The sequence below is a fragment of the Harpegnathos saltator genome, unplaced genomic scaffold, assembly GCF_003227715.2.
Source record: "Harpegnathos saltator strain DR-91 unplaced genomic scaffold, Hsal_v8.6 scaffold486, whole genome shotgun sequence".
Taxonomy (NCBI): domain Eukaryota; kingdom Metazoa; phylum Arthropoda; class Insecta; order Hymenoptera; family Formicidae; genus Harpegnathos; species Harpegnathos saltator.
Genome location: NW_020230300.1, coordinates 11,260 through 34,479, shown reverse-complemented (window position 1 = coordinate 34,479; position 23,220 = coordinate 11,260). Strand labels below are relative to the sequence as shown.

Here is a 23,220-nt window from a genome sequence, read left to right as displayed (position 1 = left end):
TTAATGGGAAAAGATTTTCTTTTGGTTTAAATGTTCAAGAAAAGTTATTTGTCCTCTGAGAATCTTTCAACTTTTATGTTCATGAAAAGTTTATAAAATTCGTAAAGAACGAAAATTATTTTACTACCTACCTGTTCAAGAGTTGCGCACAAGAGATATTTTAACAAATCTGAATCTGAATCAGTCAACAAATTAAATTTTTCATTCAAAAAAGCATATGTAGGGTAAGCATAAGTAAGATAAGTATAAATAATAAATTAAATATTATTCTCTGAATATAATAATAAATAAATGTTTTTTTCTTTAGCTGAATCATCGAAGTAAATATTCTATTATAAATTGACTTTTCGGAGTACACTTTTAAATTGACTCTTTTTTTTTTTTGTTCACGCAGGGGAAATCCATCATGGATACCCCCACCGCCTTGGGGAGGGGCGGGGGTTATGTCGGACTCTTACCGACTAAAACCCCTGCGGGATGTCTACCTGTCGGACCGCGAGGAGGGGAGTTAGGGGAACTGCTCCCGCATTCCCTCCCCAACCCCCCGGCTCGAGGGCTCTAATCCAAGAGCCCCTCGCCTACTTGTACCGCACCCCCTTCCCCTTTCGGGGAATTAGTGGGAGAGGTGCAGTCCCCGGCGGGTAACCCCGCCGGTTGGCCTTCTGGTGCACCTTGGAGGAAGGGGATATCCACCCTTCCTCCTTATCCCCTTCCTTCCTAAAGGAAGAGGGGGGATTTTTGGGGAGGTGGGCTCGACCCCAATCGGGTTCCCTACCTCCCCTTCTCCTCCCTATCCGATCACTCCAGAGAACGGGAGGTCTCCCTCCCGCTCCCCTCCGAGTGGCAGAGCCTGGCCCGAGGTGGCTGAGGGAGCCGCCGGCCCGTGTAGGCCAACGGCCTCTCCTCGTCCGATGCCATTTCGGGCCCACTATTAATATCGCCCCCAGGGGAGCGCCGGCCCCGCCGTCCTCTGCGACGGCGTTTGCCAGGCCGGCGCCTCCATTCGGCGGCCTCCTTTTGGAAGATTACCTCCCCACAGAAGGAGGCCGCCGCGTCCCACGCCCTCTCGCTCCCGCATATGGCTCGCACCAGGTGCGGGAGCGAGAGCTCCCCGTCGCGGCAATCCATCGCCCTGAGCAGGAACCGGCGCTGCTCATCCCATGCTGCACAGGCAGCTAGGGTATGCAGCGCCGTGTCCTCTTGCTCGGGGCAGTGATGGCACCGAGCGATGGGCTCCTTCCTTATCCGGTGCAGGTATCTCCCGAAGTACCCATGCCCGGTCAATACCTCTACCAGGTGGAAGGACATTCCACGCCCTCTTCTGTCTGTCATTTCTGACAGACAGAGGCGGGCAGCCTCGGCTGTTACGAGACCGGACCCTCGGGGGTCGGCTAGCAAGCCTTCCCACCGCTCCAGGGTCCGGTCTCTGGCCTGGGTCATCAGGGCCTTCAGGCCCCTGGCCGTCAGCTCTCCCCCCTCGCGGAGCTCCTTTACCCGCCAGTAGAGGATTCTCCTCTCCTCGGCCAGGAGCTCCACAGGGGGGGAGCCGGCCAGGGTGGTCGCCGCCATGTATGACACGGTGCGGAACTCCCGGATCGCCCTGATCATAAGGGGCCTAAGGGCCTGCCTCATCTGCTGCTTGCCCACCGCGGTGGTCAGCAGCTGAGGAGCCCAGATAGGCGCCCCGTATAGGGCGACCGAGAGAACCGCACCGACATACAGGTGGCGAGCCTGCCATGCTGGGTCCCCTTGGGCACGCATCAGCCTGGCCACGGCCAGTCCGGCTTTGCGCACCCTGGGGGCCAGCTGCCTGAAATGTGGCCCGAATGACCACCGGCTGTCCAACGTCAGGCCGAGATATTTCATCGTTGGCCCGACGCGGACGTGGACGCCATCGACTAGGACCCGGGTCTCCGGCGCCGCCCGACGCCGGCCGTGAAAGAACACAGCCTGAGTCTTCTGGGGCGCCACCTTGAGACCCAGGTCTCCGATGGTTCCCACCACCGATGCCACTGCCACCTCCGCGCGGAAGCGGGTCTCCTCCCAGTTCTTCCCTTCGGCCACCACTAACGCGTCGTCTGCGTAGCAGACGACGTGGCAGCCGTCGGGGAGCGGAGTGCGAAGAACCCGGTCGAAGCCGATGTCCCATAGCAGGGGGCCGAGCACCGACCCCTGCGGGACACCGCGCTCCATGGTGCGCCAGCCTAGAACCCCGCCTTCCTTCGTGAAGGCGAGGTCTCTGTCCCCGAAGTAGGCGGACATCATCCGCCGGAGATAGGCGGGCATCTCGAAGTGCTCAAGAGCCCGTCCTATCTCCGGCCAGGGCAGGGTGTTGAAGGCATTGGTAATGTCTAACGACACCGCCAGCAACACCCCGCCCCTTATCTCCACGACCGCCCGGGTCAGGTCCCGGATCCACTGGATAGCATCCAACGTGGATCGTTCGGGCCTGAACCCGTATTGGCGGTCGTGGAGATCCAACCCACTCGAGGACATGTGCTGGACGAGGTGGTCCGCGATGATGCGCTCAAGCATCTTGCCCGCCTCGTCCAGCAGGCAAATCGGCCTGTAGGCTGACGCACTACCGGGCTCCTTGCCCTCTTTCGGGAGGAGGATCAGTTTGGCCCTCCTCCACTCTGGGAGAAGACCCCCTCCCTGAGGCATCCGGTCATGACCCTGCACGTGGCCGCGAACAGGTCCCCTTCGGCCAACGCAAGAGCCCAAGCGCGGCCTGGAATCGCGTCAGGGCCAGGGGCTTTGCCCCTGTCCCCGAGCTTTCTCCGGGCCTTGGCGAGCTCCTCTGGAGTGACCTCCAGGCCCTCGTCCCAGTCTCCTTCCCCCATTTCTGGGGAAGGGATCACCGGGGGGCCCCCTTCCGCCCACGGAAAGAGGGCGTCCAGGAGCCTGTCGAGGGCCTGGGGGTCTAACATTTCCGCCTGTGGGGGCGCCCAAGGACGGATCTTCCCCATCGTCCTCTTATATGGGCGCCCCCACGGGTCGTCATTCAGGGAGCTCATTAATTGCTCCCTGGCTTCCCGCTTGGCCTTTTTGATGGCTTTTTTGAGGACTACCCTGGCGGCAAGGTAGTCTTCCTTTGCCCTTGTGGCATCCCCGTCTTGTTGCCGGGCACGCGTGTACGCCCTCCTGGCGCGGTCGGAGGCACTGCAGAGTACCGCAATGTCCTCCGACCACCAATACGCTGCTCGGCGCCGACGGGGGTGGGAATCGCGGCGGGGGGGGGGGGCATCGCGATCTTGACCGGCCTACGGATGCGAAAACCGGGGCCTTTCTCCGCCGCCAGCTTACGGAACTCCTCCGCAAGCCGGTCGGCGGCTGCCCCCGCGGTGAGACCAGGCACCTCGACCAGCATATCCCTATTCAGGGCCTGAGTAACCCTCAGGGACCCCGGGATACCCAGGTCTGCTGGTCTTATCCGGCGCCTGGCCTCTACCATGAACTCCCGATAGCGGTCGGGGGGAGGGGGGCAGATGATGGCGACGGCCGCGCTCTTCGGCGGCTTCGGCTGACCCGGTCTCGCCTCCTTCTTCCCTTTCTTCGCCCCCGCCTGCTTGGTAGGGGGAGGTTGTACATCCTGACAAGTACGGGTTTGCAATCAGGGTTTTCCTTCCCTTAGAACGGTTGCCTTCACCTGGCTCACGAACCCGTTCTGCCCGCGCTGTAAGGTCCTTTGGGCCCCACGAATGAGACCCTCTAGACCCTATTAAAACCTGAAGGCAGTTGCCCCTCCAGGAATATTATGGACGCTCTTAGTCTGGCCCCTCTGTACAGACCACTCCGGCATGGTAGAACCTGCTAGGGGTCGAAACCCCCGCCGGCACAGCACTGTACATCATTGGGACACGCAAGTTCCCCCACCACGGCAAGGTGGCGTCCACGGGGGAGAAATTGACTCTTCTGACTACACATTTGTTAGTTGACTCTGTGGAGTACATATTTTTTAATTAACTCTTCGGAGAGAAGAGAAGAGAAACATTTTATATTTTATTTAAAAAATCTTAATTTTTGCAGAAAACTGATTGATGAAGAAAAAAATTAATTCACGACCTCAACTGTAACGATCGCGCCTCCAGGCTCGGTTGTTTCGGGTTGATCCGGCCCTGTGGCTTGGATCGCGGTTTGCGAGCCGACCACAGGAAAGATTTTCAGGTGAAGGTGTGTGTGTGGTGTGTGTATGTGTCAATAAGCGAAGACAAAATAAGTATAACACAATAAGTCTTTATTTGGTCGCATGCTACGACCGCGTGTTGCGACGCGACGTCCCAATGTTTGGGTGTTAGAGGATTGCGTGAATCGTTTCCGCGGACGCTACGAGCCCCGCGGGGTCACCGTGGTAGGTGAGCGATTTGCTTGGAGCTTATTTCGGTAATTATTTCAGCCGGCGCTTGATCCGCAATGAGGGTCGAGCCACCGATTAGTGACCGCGCGGTGTGTGTTCCGTTGTGGTTTAAAGCGCTAGCTTGGGTGATTCGGCACGCGACTTGACGACGGGTTGAAAAAACGGTGTAAGAACGCGTCGCGACACGTCGCGCTCGCTTTTGTCCTCGGCCGCAGCGTGGATCGCCCCGGGGGTCGAGGGGTGCGGGCGATGGGAGTATTCCTTGTGTGCTGGACCGACGCGTCAACTCCCAGCTGATCAGCTCTTGCCTTCCTGGTGTCCTATTTGATGAAATTACGAAAGAGATATCGTGAGATCGTTCCGGTGAACACACCGGAGCGACGGCAAACTCGCCGTCCGATCCTTATATCGTAAAGACAGCACAACATAAGATCGTTCCGGTGAACACACCGGAGCGACGGCAAACTCGCCGTCCGATCCTTATATCGCGAAGACGGCACGAAATATCGCAAAGACGGCACAAAATAAGATCGTTCCGGTGAACACACCGGAGCGACGGCGAACTCGCCGTCCGATCCTTATATCGCGGAGACGGCACGAAATATCGCAAAGACGGCACAAAATAAGATCGTTCCGGTGAACACACCGGAGCGACGGCGAACTCGCCGTCCGATCCTTATATCGCGGAGACGGCACGAAATATCGCAAAGACGGCACAAAATAAGATCGTTCCGGTGAACACACCGGAGCGACGGCGAACTCGCCGTCCGATCCTTTATATCGCAAAGACGGCACGAGATATCGCAAAGACGGCACAAAATAAGATCGTTCCGGTGAACACACCGGAGCGACGGCGAACTCGCCGTCCGATCCTTTATATCGCAAAGACGGCACGAGATATCGCAAAGACGGCACAAAATAAGATCGTTCCGGTGAACACACCGGAGCGACGGCAAACTCGCCGTCTGATCCTTTATATCGCAAGGACGGCACGAAAGAAGATCGTTCCGGTGAACACACCGGAGCGACGGCAAACTCGCCGTCCGATCTTTATAGCGCAAAGAACAGGTATTATTAATCACCGTCGTAGACGGCCTGGTAACTCACTTACGAATTTCGGCAGAAGCTTCTCGGTTGATCCTCTCTCGGAAAGAACTAGTCGTGGAGACGGAACTCTGGAGACTTCTCTCTCGTTAAAATCTGCCGGGGTTATATACCCGAGATTTTGGGGCTTCGGTTTTCTTCGCCCTTAATCGGAGTTAATTCCGCTTTTTAATCGGAATTAATCGTGATTATGCGGCGTTTGCCGAATAACTTCGGCGGGGCCGCTAGCTCGGTTCGGCGGCCGATCGTGCCCGAGCGTCGTTGCCGGGTAGTCGGGCATATTCGGCCGAGCGCGACGTTTCGGCGCGGTGTCAGCGCGGGTCGGGGGGTGTGCGCTCAGCTGACTGTCGCGTGCTGCTAGGCGGCAGTCAGCGTAACGGCACAAAAATCTTTGTGTCGTTACACAACGAAGACCTTAAAAAAATTACTGCAAGAAATGAAGTTGTTATTATATACCATATTGTACAATATTAAAACATACGCGCAATATTCTATAATTATCTATAATTATATAATTATCTATAACTTGCATATATGGGCGTTTATACAATTATAAGGATTATAAAAGTCATGATAAATTAATGTGGCCGCGCGTTATCTCTGTCGCGTCATTGCTAGAAATCATCCGAACTCTTGAAATTATTTTCTTCCCGAATTATGAATATAAAACAATGTGGAAAGGAAAACAAGAGGGTGAAAGGGGAGACGGCGACGTCTGCCTTACGATAACATCGCTGCTGGCTCGCTTCGTCGCGATTGTTTATTCGCTGGTGGTGAGACAAAGACCGATTCTTCATTTTTATCTAACTAATCTAGCTCGCTCGTGAACATAGCACAGAACAGAACCAAATAATTATGGACATAGCATGGAATAGTACCAACAAATCATGGACATTGGATTAGTAGTTCATGACCATGAAAAATGGACCCAGTTGGCGCTTCGAATCAGCCAACTTTTCCATAACGCTGTAAATGTAGCCATGCCCGCTCTTAGGCTTCTCTCTGCTTTCAGGCTTCTCTCTGCGGAGACAAGGTTGGTATCAACGAAAACTTCTAGACGACATAGTTTTATTTCCTAAAGGTTAGTATTATTGTTTAAGTAGTAAGCTGTTAGTTTACGCAAACTTTTTGACATATGTACGCACGTGTGTCACAAATATTATATATCGTCAAATTATAAATGTAAAATACTTCATAATATTAAATAAAAATTACATAAGTGCGTATAACCAAATGAATGAGACGAGTGAGAACATAAAGTCAATAAGGTAAAAAACATAATAAATAAATAAATATATATATATTATATACATGTGTGTGTACATGCATATACAGGGTGTTTGATAGCTGATCATGCAGACGAAAGTTGGAGATAGATTGGGTGTAGCCGAGAAGAAAAGTCATGTACCATAATGTCAAATTGCTAATAGTTATCGAGTTATTAATTAAAACATGTGAGCCAACGAGCGCGTAGAGAACGGAGGGCGACCGTAGTAAGCACATAGACATTTGATACAGGCGGAGTCAGCGAGTGTCAATAGGCGAGCACGCGCGGCGAGGGGCAACGTAAACGACAAGAGGCGAGCGCGCGCGACGAGGAGCGAGCGAGCGCGAACGATGAAGAGCGAGCGAGAGCAAGCGACAAGAGGCGAGCGAGCGCGAACGACGAGGAGCGAGCGAGCTATAAGGAAAAAGCTATAAAGAAAAAACTCGCTCGCTTCTCGTCGCGCGCGATCGCCTCTTGTCGCTTACGCTGCCCCTCGCCGCGCGCGCTTGCCTATCGACACTCACTGACTCCGCCTATATCAAATGTCTAAGTGCTTACTGCGGCCGCCCTCCACTCTCTATGCGCTCGTTGGCTCACATGTTTTAATTAATAACTCGATAACTATTTCCAATTTGATATTATGGTACATGACTTTTCTTCTCGGCTACACCCAATCTATCTCCAACTTTCGTCTGCATGATCAGCTATCAAACACCCTGTATATGTATAATTAGATAAATAATTATTAAATGTAAATAAATAATTTAAGTTTTTCAGTGTTTTGGCGTGCTTCAGTAAATTATCGGCCATGGTTGTGACTTAGTTCTTCGCATTGGCATAAATTTGCCACTATTGCAATAAAGAAATGTATATCAGATAAGTAATTAATATTCACATAAAATAAAAGATTAAGTATCTATGTATAGTCAGTAATGATAGATGTTGAACTGATTCTTTCTTTCGATTAATTTTTTGTTTCAGTTTCCCAGCTATCCAAGTTTTTGCAGAATATTAATAGTTGGAGGCCATTTTCCTGTGAAGTAAGATTACCAAAGTCTGAGGTTACTGTGTTCTTGAATGCGTCCCAGTAAGCAAAAGTTGAATCACATCCTACCATCAAATATCAGAGTAAGATGTGTTACTAGCAATGTGATGACAGATTAATGCATCAAACTAAGAATAGGTTCGTAACATTGATGTTTACTGTCATATCATTAATGCTTTTGACAGCTATATTCGAAAATTTTTTATCACTTTATCATGTAGCGTACTGACTGATATATTCTTCTTATCTTTTAGGAAACAATATAAGTGGGTGACATAATAGAGAACTGAAGGAAAGTTTTCGTAAACATTCAACAATCATTACATTTTTAGGTATATTATTAAGCATTCTATTGCATTTATTGCCAAAATATTTTTAGCATTCTTACAATTTAATATTATGTATTACAAAAAATTTAACACAACAGAGAAACATTCGTAACATAATGAGGAATCCGACATTTTGGGCAAGGTCTAATTTTAATTCCTCCTTAAGAAGAAAAGAAGAAATATTACAAGATACTTAGGCCAAAATTGATGAAAGCGAAGATTTAGATTTAATATTAATTTTGTACGAATTATCGAAATTAATAGCAAAAGAGGAAATAAACGTATAACATAACATGTTCTTACTTTCTACTTTTCTTTGTGATTCTTGACTTCTCGTGACTCTTGTATCTTCTATTTATATGATTTTCATTTTTCATTTTATTGTAGTTGTTTTCTTTAAGGACCGACCCTCAATTTTTGGGAAAAAGTTCATCATTCTTGACCGTAAATCACAATAACCTTATTTGCAGAGGCAAACATAGGCAAAACATCTTGTTTCCTAAAAGATAAGAAGAATATATCAGTCAGTACGCTACATGATAAAGTGATAAAAAATTTTCGAATATAGCTGTCAAAAGCATTAATGATATGACAGTAAACATCAATGTTACGAACCTATTCTTAGTTTGATGCATTAATCTGTCATCACATTGCTAGTAACACATCTTACTCTGATATTTGATGGTAGGATGTGATTCAACTTTTGCTTACTGGGACGCATTCAAGAACACAGTAACCTCAAACTTTGGTAATCTTACTTCACAGGAAAATGGCCTCCAACTATTAATATTCTGCAAAAACTTGGATAGCTGGGAAACTGAAACAAAAAATTAATCGAAAGAAAGAATCAGTTCAACATCTATCATTACTGACTATACATAGATACTTAATCTTTTATTTTATGTGAATATTAATTACTTATCTGATATACATTTCTTTATTGCAATAGTGGCAAATTTATGCCAATGCGAAGAACTAAGTCACAACCAATGTCATGGCCGATAATTTACTGAAGCACGCCAAAACACTGAAAAACTTAAATTATTTATTTACATTTAATAATTATTTATCTAATTACACATATACATATATATGCATGTACACACACATATATATATAATATATATATATATATTTATTTATTATGTTTTTTACTTTATTAACTTTATGTTCTCACTCGTCTCATTTATTTTGTTATACGCACTTTATGTTTTCACTTATGTAATTTTTATTTAATATTATAAAGTATTTTACATTTATAATTTGACGATATATAATATTTGTGACACACGTGCGTACATCTGTGTAAAAGTTTGCGCAAACTAACAGCTTACCACTTAAACAATATTACTAACCTTTAGGAATTAAAACTATGTCGTCTAGAAGTTTTCGTTGATACCAACCTTATCTCTGCCATTTTTCCGGAAATTGTCGCGTTACCTCAAGCAGCGTGCCTACGTCATCTCACGCATATGCGCTGTATGTGCTGTAGCATCGCACTATATTACATCTAGCAACTATGGGCATGCGTTGTAGCGTGGGAAATTTTCCCGATCTCGCAGCACTGTCGGGACGCGGTCTTGCACGTGCAAAAACACGCGGGAGTACTAGAGGAGCTATTAAGGTTTAATTTAAAAAAAATTTAATTTATAGATTGACGATGGCAACTTCATTATCTGAACAACTTTCTCAATTGAGAACTCCACAAACAGATTTACTCCTGCAAGATAAAACACGTCCCAGTTTATTGTTTGATCCAAAAGAAGCTGCAAGTTTGGACCGGGCGACTCTATTAAGTATAGGTTAGTTTTTTCGTTCGTACGTTTTAGCATTTGTTATAACATTTTTTTTACTATTTTGTCATAATATGTACAATATGACAATTATAATAAATAAAGAAACTTGTAGTTAAACAATGTGATATACAATTTAATGTACATGAATATCTCATTTTATAACACATTCCATGCCACGTGTGTCACCGGTGATACACGTTAAACTTTCTATTCAGGCCGTGTGCACCACTGTTGGCACACGATATAACCATTTTATACAAGCTAGTTATTTACCGGCCAATGAATCAATTAATATAATGAAATATTTTATAACATATCTGCTTTTAAAAGGTCAAAAAATGACCTGAATAAAAAGTCATACAAAAAGTTTTCGTATAGAACATGTTAAATATTAAATATATCTGGAGTATGTACCATTTTTTATTTTTAATAACTTTATAAAGTAAGTAAGTTTTGTTAAAGTTTTGCAAGAAAAAATACTGTATTAACTAAATCACAATGGAAGAAATACTTGGCATGTCTTATTTCTGATCATATTTTTAAACTATCTAGGTCGAAATGGTCTGGAAAAGTTGGTGGAACTTTGTCCGTTCTTCAATAAGTTTGATAACTCATTGTTTGCTAAGAATTCTGTGAACTTGGAACGTGCTATTGAAGATGCCACATTAAATGAATCACTGAATAGAGAAATTGAAATATTTCTGAGATTATTATCTTCATATTTTTTACTACATGCTTCACATAAAGCATTGGAATGGCTCATATATAGATACCACATTCATGAGTACAATCGAGATCAGTTTGTATTGCTGATTTTGCCGTACCATGAATCTCGTATATTTGCTAGGTATGTATTAAAGAAGAAAGATATGCAATTGAAAAAACAATGTTTTCTTGGGAATGCTTTATTCCTTTTAACATTTGTCTTTAATTTGTGTAAATTTTTAACTTTAAAATTGGTATCTAACATCATGATTGATACCGATGTGTGTGATATATCTCATATATTAAAAGATTTTAAAAATTCTATCCTTAAATTACTTTGAAATATATTTACTTATTTTTCTTATTTCTTTAAGGGCAGTACAATTGTTGGATCTGTCAAATAAAGGTGACAAGTGGTATTGGATGAAATCTTTGCAGAAGCGTGGTCTACCACAGGTCTCACAGACTATTGTTAATCATTTGAGCACAGATGATGAATTCCTGAAGATGCTGTGCAATCATGTAATATCTACAGTTAAGGTCCATACCAACCAAACATCTCAGCCAACCACTCTGTGTGCTTTTTATACTACATTGGTATTAGGTTTAATTGAACAAGCAACCACCATTACTGAAACTCAGATCAACTATTTATTACCTACTCTTTTCTATGGTTTGAAAAGTTCTGTTCTCGATCTCACTGCTGCCAGTTACATGATCATTGCTCATTTGATGACAAAGGTAATTTAACTTCTTACAAAAATTTATTTTCATTTATTTCTAAAAACTTCTACTTGAAAACTTTGAATTATTGATTAATGTTAGACTTGTAGAAATTTGATTGTGCATCAAAATTAAGATGCAAGTGTAAATTTCATATTTTTCTTTGAAAATTCACAGGTGAAGTTAGATGACTGTACAATAGAAAAAATACTACTAAAGACTTTCAAGAAGACAAATTTGAAACAGGAAGCTACCACTCTTTTACTATATCTCTACCAGTCTCCAATTAATAGATTGACTGTCATACCCCAAAGTCTGGTGCTTCAACTATCCAGTTTGCTCTGGTTTATTGAGACTGTTTCCCAGATCCACTCAAAGTCTATGAATGCGTCGCGATTTGCTGTGCCTTTTCTTCAGGCAGCTTGTCAAGTGATTGCTGAGGACCCAGATACTACTATCAGTGTTCAAAACATGATGGACACATTTTTGACACATGTGAGACTCAACGACGATGCAGTGGATGCGATTTTGTCCAATGTGCTAACATGTAAATTCTTTAGAAGTGAAATGCCGAAAAATGCAAAGGATTTTATAGCACGATTCTACCAGAACTTTGAGCGTAGTTACCCAGAAAGGTTCGACAAGTATTTGAAACATCTCACTGAACAAGATGAGAACGACATAGATTCTAAACAGGCTTTAAATTTCTTCATATCCTGGCCCTTCATCACTAATGAGATGCAGGAATCGGTTAAAATCTTGGACAAATTGTCTCACGCCAGCTCGGCGCAGCGACTTTGTGCTTTAGAAATTCTCGGTGACAATAACATAACCATCCCTAAAAGTTTTCGCGGTATGATGAGAAAAACGCTTCAAGTACGGTTTTACGACCCTGATGTGAACGTTGTGAAGGCCTTGTTGTCTATCCCCACCAACAAACTAATCAGTTTGCTACCTACTGAAACTTTAATGGATAATTTAATGACTTTGTTATCGACATGTCACACTGCGTCAAAGAAGGAATTAGCAAAGCTGGCTTTGAAAATACTCTTGGAACTTTGTGAAGATGGATACGACACTAAGATTTTCATTACAGCTTTACCATACTTATTTCCGGCTACAAAAGAGGACGTGGCAGTTGCTATGGAAGTTCTGTACTCGAACTTTGCAAAAAATAATATCTACATGCAGTACATGATGAAAGATCTCGAAAAGAGCCCATTGAATGCGGATACTATCTCATCTACTGCTTTTCACAATATTTTGAACTATGAACTGCTACCGGACACGAATAGTATATTAAATTCAATGCGCCAGCAGATTTCTCACGGCGATGCAGCGTCTTTATTCTTTAATATGATCCTGTTAGGCTCAGTCTGTCGGGTACCTGTGGGTTCCATGCCGGCCAATGTAGCGCGTGAAGTCATCGAGATGGCAACAGAGATGATCAAAAAATACCCGCGCATTCAACTACTGCATAACTGCAACATTATCACCGGCGACAATATCCAGGCGGCATTAAAACTCACATCTGAAGGCATCCTTCCACTGCAGGTGGGCACTTACGTATTGGAAATGGTGCACAGACGACTAAACCTTAAATCTGAGCCTAAGCTTGATTTTGTTGATAACGCTGAACAGAGTAATTTGACTGTTAGGTTGTTGGAGATGTTCTTCGAAGGCATGGATAACGAAAAGTGGAGAAAACACTATTTCCGATGCTTGCAGATTTTCTTCCAGAGACATTTTGCCATGATGAAGGATCTAATCAGTTTCTTATCGCAGCTGTATATAAGACCTGTCCGAGTGCAGACTTCTTATCATTGCCTGCAGATTACGTTGGAGCTATTAGATAATTCCTCTATTCAGTGGGTGTTCCAAGATCAGCATTTTGTGACCAATCTATTGCTGGTTCTTGCGAGACCCAACAACGTTTGCAGATCGATGGCAGTAAACATCCTGAAGAAGCTAACTCAAAATCTTGCTCATTTTAACCTTGCAATAGAGCCGTTCTGCGCGCTGCTGCAAGAAATAGCAGTTAGAAGCGACGAGATTGTGCAAGACTCAGAACAACTATCGCTCATGTTTTACTATATTCTTTCGCCGGATCTTGATGTATCTTGCCTAATGAAGCAACGGAAAAAGTTGCAACAGGCACAAAAACTACTATTCGACGTGGTGTTGCAAGAAGAGATACCGATAGACCGTAGATCTGAATTGTTGGATGTGTTGACACATGTCAATGACACGGAGATTCTCCGGCGATTGGCACCGCTAGGTCTGCGGCTTTTACAGAAACTAGAGAACGAGTCAACCAGAAGCCAGCCAGCCGGCAAAGCCCTGAGAAACATCCTGCAACGCTTTAATCATGTCACGATTGAAGCATTGAACGATAGCCAAGTATGGTTGTTTTTCGAAACTAGTATTTTGCGACATGATCTTTACGTACTCACCGAGTCCCAAGAACAAATCTCGCCGAGCATCATATTATTGAAACAGATTAACGACATGTTTTTTATGTGTGCTGGCAAGATCTCACGCGATTTGCAATCAAAGATTTTCTCCAAAATGCTGGACGTGTTGACTGACTGCGAAGTGAGCAAAGTCATCTCAAACGCAACTCGAGCGATGCACAGAATCCGTATCGATGCGTCGTTTATTATGTCTGAACTGCAAACGATGAAACAAAATAGGCCTGAGCAGCAGCCAGAAGATACCCCGAAGAAGAAATCGAAAAGATATAGTCAAATGTACCTGTTAGCGAGTCCCAAGATAGTGTACACAAAGGCATGGAAACGCGGTGAGACTTTGCTGCAAATCGTACAGCATGCAAAGAATATCGAACATGAAGAGACACTTTATGGAGTGCTGTTTGACCTGGTGAACGTTTGTGTGAGTTTAGAAGAGTTGAGTCCGGTTGAGTATACGAATCAGTTGATCTTGCAGACGATCTACCGTATGATGATGCAAGACCTACCGTTGCGCAACGCCAGTTTATACATTTCTTTAATCACAAAATGTATTAGGACATCACGCAATCCGCAGACGCATCATCATGCGTTGTTGGTGCTTGTCGAATTGTTGAAGAAGGTTGATGTAAATCGAGCATTTCTTAACATTATGCCCATTTTCACATTTATGGGCAGCACGGTGGTTCGTCAAGACGACTCGTATTCTATTCAGATTACTTCCAAAGTCTTGGAGACGGTGGTACCGATCATCAATGCTGATGACAAGGAAAATAATGCTTGCATGATGTTACGAATCTTCGTTACTTCCTTGCCAGATATACCTGAGCACAGAAGAATAGCATTATTTGTTAAACTGCTTCAGCTTCTGGACAAATATCTACATTTTTATTATCTGATCACCTTCGAGAACCATGCGAAGTTGAGCACGAAGCCTGTAAACGAGACGTCTGCTCAGCATCTAGAGTTTGCTCTTCAGATGTGCCAGGAGTTTCCGTTGCTACGATTACTTCAGGTTAGTCATATAAAATCATGCTTAATATGGAAGAAAAAGAAGACATAATCTATTAGTTAGAAAAAGATAATTATATTATTATGCATATTGAAATATTTTAAGGTTGATTGAGAAGCCATTCTCTATAGAATATATATTTGGGTTGTCGATATATTTTTCTTTATTAATGATTTTATAATTTTAACTTTTCTAATTCTAATAGTAATAGTTTTAATTTTATTAATATGTTTCATATATATGTATATGGGAGCATTTTTTAAAAATAGAAATATGTCGACAAATAAAGCTTATGCTTATAGAAAGGCTTTTAAACCAACTTTGTAAGGGATGGTTCTTGAAAATCAGAAATTTATTTCCTATCTCTTCGCCAGATTTGCATGAATGTGATCGATTTCGTCAAAATTCTGCCGATCGATATTGAAGAAGAGCAAGACAAACAGACAGCAATGAATTTTCCGTACAATCATGTATATGACGTGAGCAAGTCTACCCCGAAGATTCTGCGACATTATAAATTAACGGCAGTGCAATTCTTCAGTAGCCTTTTGTCCTCTCAGGACTTTGTCAATCGTATATCTCAGCTAAGTACACACGAAACGATCGAGATGAACGAGTACTGCGATAATTTGGCGAGCCAATTGATCATGCTGATTCAGATGATTTCGAAGGTCGCTGATCAGGATCAGAGCAAACCGAGCGCTAAGTATTGGAAGGTATTACTACATCATCTATACGAGGCGCTAGATCTGGTAAACAACTTGTTGCCGAACACAATGTTCTTGAAGAACGTCAGATGCTTACAGACAACAGACGTGCAGTTAAGTGTAAGAAAGAAGATCCTGGATCTGCTGAACGTGAGGTTGGCTCAAAGAAAGTTTGGTAACGAGGATCACGTAGATCTTCTCGGCTTGATCGAACATCTCATTTGCTTCGTTAACGCTGAAGAGAAAATCGAGAGTCAAGAATATGAGCTTGTTCAACAAACGACGCTGGTTTCTCTGAAATTACTGGCAAAATTATTGGCCACGGATCATCCCAACGTCTTTAAGCCGGTACGTATACAAATGCATCGATAAAATTCAGTTTAGTTATGCTCGATATAATTAATATCGTAATTAACATCGCGGTTTTCTTCGAATGATCATTCGCAGATTCTGGAGATGACGACAGAACTATTACGATCGAAGGATGGCCCGGTGTTGGCTAATGCAGCGTTATGTGTCGCGGAATTAGTCTGTCTGATGAGAACACACGCTCTTACCTTATTGAACAAATTCATGCCGCCGATCTTGAAATTGCTGAAGACTCATTGTTGTCAGAACGTGCCAGATATAACAGTCGTGAGCATCGTGAGTGCTTTACAGAAGATAGTGGACTCTCTGGGGAACTTCCTCTCGTCTTACTTGAGCAAGCTTCTATTTGAATTAACTAGATTGAATTCATTGTACACTGGCGTGGATCATCCCAAGGTATTCATATTTCTATTGCGGTTAAAAATCAAATATGCGAAATCTGACAGCTTGTTTATTCAAAAAATTAATTTTAAGCGCTTGCATTCTCTATAAAAATAATATTGTTTTTATTATCACGATTAATTAGTTATTATTTCTTGCAATAACATTTCAAGGATATAGAAATTATCTTGACTCACGCATTTTTGGCAGTAACATGGAATACACTATATCGATTAATTAATTATTTATATTAGTGAAAAAATATTTACATAATAGTATATATAGTATAGTATATAGATGCTATCATCGTGAAATCCAATCAACTTGTTTTAATACACTTTCAAAATTTTATGTCGCTTATCTAAATCTATGTTTGCAGACCGGTATTATAATTTCGCGACTGAAGATGATCACGCAAAAAATATCTAACTACACACCTTTGCGAATACTGTTGCCGGTTGTTAGCACAACGTATGATACACTGTTGAGGAAAAACTTGTATCATCGTATACCGTCGTTAATGAACATATTAGCCGATTGCTTTGACAGCGTGCCGTCGGCAAAATTAAATGTGACTTCATGTCTCAGTGAGTTCTTTCTCAAAGTCTTACAATTCCGCGAGAGCATTAATAGCTACGAGAACGATGACATGAGCATCGATGTTGAAGACGTTTCAAAGCACATCGTCGCAATTGAGGAAAGCACTAGCAAGGCTTTCGTCGCTCTGGTCTTAAAGTTGAGCGAAGTGACTTTCAATCCCTTGTATCAGGACATCTTTAAATGGGCAGAAAAAAATACGAAGCACATGGAACGAAACATAACATTCTACAAGTGCGTATGATTGGGGAATTGAAGAATGATTTTAATTTACACAGTCTGTCCCAGATCCAATGAGACTGGTCTAAAAAAATACAAAGCGTTTATTATTTTGATTTTTTATTCTTGTTTATTCAAAATAGTCTCCTTCTGAGTCAATACAGCGCTGGAAACGTTCAACAAATTTTTCGAAACATTTTTTATACTCATCAGCTGGAATAGCCTTTAGTATGGCGGTCGAAGTCTTTTGGATGATGAGGATTCCCGAAGGAATCCGGCAAGCATGTCAGCTATTGTAACTGGTGATGAAACGTGGTGTTTTCAATACGAGCCAAAAACAAAACGTCAGAGTGCGGCATGGAAGTTACCAGAAGAGCCAAAAGAGAAAAAATTACGTTTTCAGAAGAGCAAAATCAAGACAATGCTTTTCTTCGATTCAAAGGGAATTGGTCACAGTGAATTCGTCCCAGAAGGTCAGACGGTGAACGCAGAATATTATCTGGGAGTTCTACAACGATTGTGGGCCAGAATTCGACGAGTTCAACCGGAATATTGAGAACCAGGCAGTTGGTTTTTGTTGCACGATAATGCACCATCGCACAAAGCCATCATGGTACGTGAATTCTTGACCAAAAAAGGCATCATTGTTATCGATCATCCACCGTATTCACTTGATTTAGCTCCGTGCGACTTCTGGCCATTTCCCAAACTGAAATTGGCGATGAAAGGAAATCGTTTCGATATCATCCCGGTCATCCAAAAGACTTCGACCGCCATACTAAAGGCCATTCCAGCCGATGAGTATAAAAAATGTTTCGAAAAATTTGTTGAACGTTTCCAGCGCTATATTGACTCAGAAGGAGACTATTTTGAATAAACAAGAATAAAAAATCAAAATAATAAACGCTTTGTATTTTTTTTAGACCAGTCTTATTGGATCTGGGATAGACTGTGTATATACAGGGTGTGTAAAAAGTACTGAGACGGTAAAATATCAAAAACTAAGCATTTTAGAAAAAAATGTATCAAATGAGAATTGTAGCGTTTTAAAAGATCTATTTACTAACATTATGAATTTGACCTTAGGTGGCGTCGTCAAGGTCAGAATAAGGTTACCTTGAATTTTTTTAAACGGAACCCCATATTTTTTATTTCATATTCTTGTAGCTCTTCTTCAGACCTTTTTAAAGCACTATAATTTTTTCCATTTTGATTAAGCCGTTTCGAAATTATCGAGCTTTTTATGATAAGATGTCCAGTCAGCCAAGGCAAAATTAAAGAAGTATCTAGTCAGCCAAGGCAAGATAAAAGAAGTGTCCAGCCAGCCAAGGCAAGATGATCATAAAGGAAAACTACCAATTGAAAGCGCGATTAATGTATCAAATACTCAAATTGTTCATCATTCATTATTTGACAATGCGCTAATCGATGATAAAAACCTGAAACAGCATCTTCTTACAAAAGCGTTTGAGAATAATGTTAACCCATTAACGCCCAGACGGGCATTTTTAACATAATTTTTAGTGACATTATTTGCAACGTTAAAGGTGTAAAATAAAATTGAAAAGTATCATTCCTTACGTAAAATTTTACGCTCTTTCAGAATTTGTGTAACATAAAGTCCAAAAAAGTTATGGCGGTTTTTAAATCAAAAAACACGAAAAAACCGAAATCATTTTTTTTTCATTTTTTTTCACAACATAGTAGCAAATTTCAACTCTCTCTGCAACCATCGGTGGCCAAAATAGTTGTACTTTAAGGGTATATTTTCTAAGTTTGTCAAAATTGTCATTTTCATTATAAAATGGCAGCTAAATCGCAAAAATTTACGAATTGTATTTTTTTCACAATAATTCATGAATTTTGGAAAACTAATGGCTTATTATCACTGAAAATAATCGATATTTGATCGATCGATATTTGCAGTTCATTTTCGATCAAATACACAATTTCAATTTGGCGGATTCAACATGACGATCAAATAGGTGTGAAAATTGTCGATTTTTTTACATTTTTTCTAAATTTTTCCACGAATTCTTTCTCGAAAACCATTTTACGCACATACTATTATCATATATACATATTAATTATTACGAGTTAACCCACTAATGCCCAGAAGGCCAACAATTTTCTGTAAACTTTGGATAGAAACTTGTAAACTAAAATCACGCCTTCAAAATCTTGGAATCTTTTTGTGAAACTATGTTCTTTTAGATTTTCAGGGTCGCTCTTTCAGATACAGTTATTAAAATTGAACTTTTTTCACAAGAAAATCAAATATGGCGGTTTAAAGTAAAAAATGCTAGAAAAAGAAATTATATATTTGTTTGAATGTAATTGTTTTTCACCAGTTAATAAGTGTTACTCGAACTAAATATAGATTTGTCAACTAATTTATTATGTCCAAAATACAACGTTCTCTCAATGCACTCACTGATTTTACTCACCGAAATAATTGAAAATCACAGTATATAGGAAAATAAGGCATAACAGGCACGTCTTTGCAAAAATGTGATGTGATATCTATACTATTAGACATTTTTGTTACATGAACGTTGCCATTTTTTATCCGCCCTCTTGGATTTTTTGCTAATTCACTTTTATACAAAGTTTTCAAGTGAAACTGTCAAAGTAGATTTCATAAATAATGATTATCCTCATTTTTATCTTATTTCGTGATATAACTAGTAACTTTTATCATTTTGAAGTCGCCACATTGAATTCGATTTTCGAACAGTTTATATTCTTGAAATACAATTAGAATAACCCCCTTTTAGGTCTTCTTCGTAGGAATGGAAAACCTTTTTTGATGTGAGAATGGAATTAAAATAAAATTCCATTTCCTAGTATTTTTTTACTTTACGCCACCATATTTAATTTTCTTGTGAAAAAAATTCAATTTTAACAACTGCATCTGAAAGAGTGATCCTGAAAATCTAAGAGGACATAGTTTCACAAAAAAATTCCAAGATTTTGAAGGTGTGATTTTACTCCAAAATTTACAGAAAATTGTTGGCCTTCTGGGCATTAGTGGGTTAACTCATAATAGTTAATATGTATATATGATAATAGTATGTGCGTAAAACGGTTTTCGAGAAAGAATTCGTGGAAAAATTAGAAAAAATGTAAAAAAATCGACAATTTTCACACCTATTTGATCGTCATGTTGAATCCGCCAAATTGAAATTGTGTATTTGATCGAAAATGAACTGCAAATATCGATCGATCAAATATCGATTATTTTCAGTGATAATAAGCCATTAGTTTTCCAAAATTTATGAATTATTGTGAAAAAAATACAATTCGTAAATTTTTGCGATTTAGCTGCCATTTTATAATGAAAATGACAATTTTGACAAACTTAGAAAATATACCCTTAAAGTACAACTATTTTGGCCACCGATGGTTGCAGAGAGAGTTGAAATTTGCTACTATGTTGTGAAAAAAAATGAAAAAAAAATGATTTCGGTTTTTTCGTGTTTTTTGACTTAAAAACCGCCATAACTTTTTTGGACTTTATGTTATACAAATTTTGATAGTGAATTCTGAAAGAACGTAAAATTTTACGTAAGGAATGATATTTTTCAATTTTATTTTACACCTTTAACGTTGCAAATAAAGTCGCTAAAAATTATGTTAAAAATGCGCTTGTCTGGGTTAATCTCTAAAAGAATGGGTTAATCTCTAAAAGAAAAAGTAAAGTCTAACGAATAAGTTAGGAAACAAAAAGGTTTATCCAATAAACAGAAATTTGTATTAATTAGATAACAAAATCGATAATTCAATTGAAGAAAGAAAAATTAGTAAGAAAATTCATTTATCTTTCCCATAGGAAACAATGCGTATCATGTACAAGTAATGTGTTTTATTTCAAATTAAATTCATTGCAATTCATTTGAAATGATTCGAAGGTGAATTTTAGTGCTGTTATAAATTTAGTACATTAATATTATTTTAATATTACATGTGTTTGAAATACAAGTCAAGAAATTGCTCCAGCCGCTGGCTGGACATCTTATCATAAAAAGCTCGATAACTTCGAAACGGTTTACTCATAGTGGAAAAAATTATAGTGCTTTGAAATGGTCTGAAGAAAGGTAATAAGAATATGCAATAAAGAATATGGAGTTCCGCTTAAAAAATTCAAGGTGACCTTGTCCTGACTTTGGCAACGCCACCAAACGCCAAAGTCAAACTCATAATGTTAAGAAATAGATCTTTAGAAACCTTACAATTTTTATTTGAAACATTTGTTTCTAAAATGTTTATTTTTTATGATATTTTATCGTCCCGATACTTTTTATACACACTGTATAATTAGAATAATTTATTAACCGTATATCACGAATATGTAGTATATTTTCAATAATATGATTCTGATCATTTCTCCTTAGGTTATCGGCAAATATAGCAGAGAACTTGAAATCCTTGTTCTCTCTATTTGCCGGACTTTTCCTCAAGCATGCGGCATTGCTATTGAAAACCAACAACACATATGTTAGCAATACGAAACACGAATTGACGCTTCTTGAAGAGTCGAGTAGAATCGAGTTGGTAGAGGCGATTTTATTGACTCTTCACCGTGTATTCAATTATGATGCGCATAATTTTGTCAGTCAGGAAAGGTTTGAGATCCTCGCGCAGCCTATAGTGGAACAAATAGAGAATACAATGGGCACAGAGGAGGAATACGAAAGCCGAGCTAGCCGACTGATTGTACCTTGTATAGCTTCCTTTGTCAGTGCCATTCCTGATGATGCATTACATAAGCAGCTGGTTTGTCAAATATTGCTGAAGACCAAGCATACGAAGCCTTACGTCAGAAGAACCGCATTGAACGGTTTGGTAAGATGAGATATATTAGTTTGATTGAAATAATGCGATTATTGAAAGTGAAGTTTCTATTTTTTTCCTTGTATGTATTTTTTAGGATAATAAATAACTGTTGGAGTATGTTAAATCGTATATTTAACAATTCTTTTGTCAGAATCTAATTTGTGCTTGCTTTCCATGCTGTGGGTTATATATTATAGATAAATTGTGTTTTGTTTTTATGTCTGGGTTATATATCATATAATCTAATCTACATTTTTAAAAAATTTGATGTGGACATTTTTTTGATCGACAGTAAAAGTTTTAATATAAGTTTTATCTTTATTTTAATATTATTTATTTATATTAATTATATATTAATATTTATTTTAATATTTTATGTAGAAAGTAAAAGATACGAGAGTACAAATTGTATATGTTTATTAATAATTCCATTTCTAATATTTGGGGTGGATTTATTATAATTATAATATATTAATCTTTCATTTATAATTGTATATCATTGTGATCTAGGTGGAAATCGCGAGGAAACTTGGAGAAGATTTCCTATCGTTTCTACCGGAAACTATGCCTTTCTTGGCGGAGATATTAGAGGATGAAGACATCACAACAGAGAAATGTGCGCAGAAAGCTGTTTGCGCTTTAGAGGAAATTTTAGGGGAACCTTTACAGAAATATTTCTAAATATTTATCCTTGAATGTTGGTTTGGGCGTTAAAGCAACTGTAAATATTTTTACTAAGAACATGTGTGAAAACATGTGTGTCTCTTTAAATAGAATTATTTTCTCAAAGTTATCTTATTCCGATATAAACGTTTGCTGTGTAAAAATGTATTATATTGTAAATATATATTATATTGTATTTTTATGTGATACTTTTATATGTGCGTAATATTTTTATTCCGTCGTACGCTATTTCTAATTAGGTATAACTAACTAGTGGGTAAATATATAAGTAAATATTGTAAACGAAACAGAAAAAGAATATAAATGAATCAAATATCGAAGGCAGAGTTGCTTAATAATTTTGATCGATTACTTTTTTTTCTATTCCACTGCCAGTAATTGATAATTTCCTCTAGGATAATCAAGTTGAGAATCGTCCTTTAATAAAAAGAAATGGAACCTTGTTGTTTTCACTGAAATATCCTCCAAATTAACAAATATTCCTTAAACAGTATTAAACAATCCCCAAAGACAATTACATCCGTAAAATCTTCTATCTGCGCGAAAAAAAAATTTATAAAATATGTCTGTTTCACCGCGCTGAATGAGAAAACAATGTTAGAACAATGTTATATTTAAAAT

At 40.3% G+C, this 23,220-nt stretch overlaps 1 protein-coding gene and 3 long non-coding RNA genes across 7 annotated transcripts; 2 read left to right on the top strand and 2 right to left on the bottom strand.

Annotated features, from left to right (window-relative positions):
* Positions 1 to 4,220: 4,220 nt before the first annotated feature.
* On the bottom strand, positions 4,221 to 5,904 carry LOC112589366 (uncharacterized). Its single transcript, XR_003113500.1, has 2 exons — positions 5,469 to 5,904; positions 4,221 to 4,677 (listed from the first exon to the last, which is right to left on the bottom strand). It is a non-coding gene; the product is annotated as an uncharacterized LOC112589366 (long non-coding RNA).
* Positions 5,905 to 6,656: 752 nt separating this feature from the next.
* Positions 6,657 to 8,394, top strand: LOC105192216 (uncharacterized). Of its 4 annotated transcripts, none has more exons than XR_003113505.1 (5): positions 6,657 to 6,729; positions 7,498 to 7,595; positions 7,710 to 7,911; positions 8,028 to 8,105; positions 8,201 to 8,394. It is a non-coding gene; the product is annotated as an uncharacterized LOC105192216 (long non-coding RNA). The 4 variants fall into 4 exon arrangements; XR_850510.3 differs by having other exon boundaries at positions 7,498 to 7,608; XR_003113504.1 differs by having other exon boundaries at positions 6,691 to 6,729; positions 7,506 to 7,608.
* On the bottom strand, positions 8,207 to 9,317 carry LOC105192215 (uncharacterized). Its single transcript, XR_850509.3, has 5 exons — positions 9,258 to 9,317; positions 9,021 to 9,137; positions 8,718 to 8,919; positions 8,406 to 8,601; positions 8,207 to 8,262 (listed from the first exon to the last, which is right to left on the bottom strand). It is a non-coding gene; the product is annotated as an uncharacterized LOC105192215 (long non-coding RNA).
* Positions 9,318 to 9,376: 59 nt separating this feature from the next.
* Positions 9,377 to 22,908, top strand: l(2)k09022 (HEAT repeat containing 1 homolog l(2)k09022). Its single transcript, XM_011156193.3, has 9 exons — positions 9,377 to 9,904; positions 10,451 to 10,745; positions 10,978 to 11,344; positions 11,504 to 14,809; positions 15,181 to 15,861; positions 15,961 to 16,278; positions 16,643 to 17,094; positions 21,474 to 21,924; positions 22,426 to 22,908. The coding sequence occupies exons 1-9, from the start codon at positions 9,763 to 9,765 to the stop codon at positions 22,594 to 22,596; spliced, it is 6,183 nt and encodes a 2,060-aa protein (XP_011154495.1). The 5' UTR covers positions 9,377 to 9,762; the 3' UTR covers positions 22,597 to 22,908.
* Positions 22,909 to 23,220: the final 312 nt, after the last annotated feature.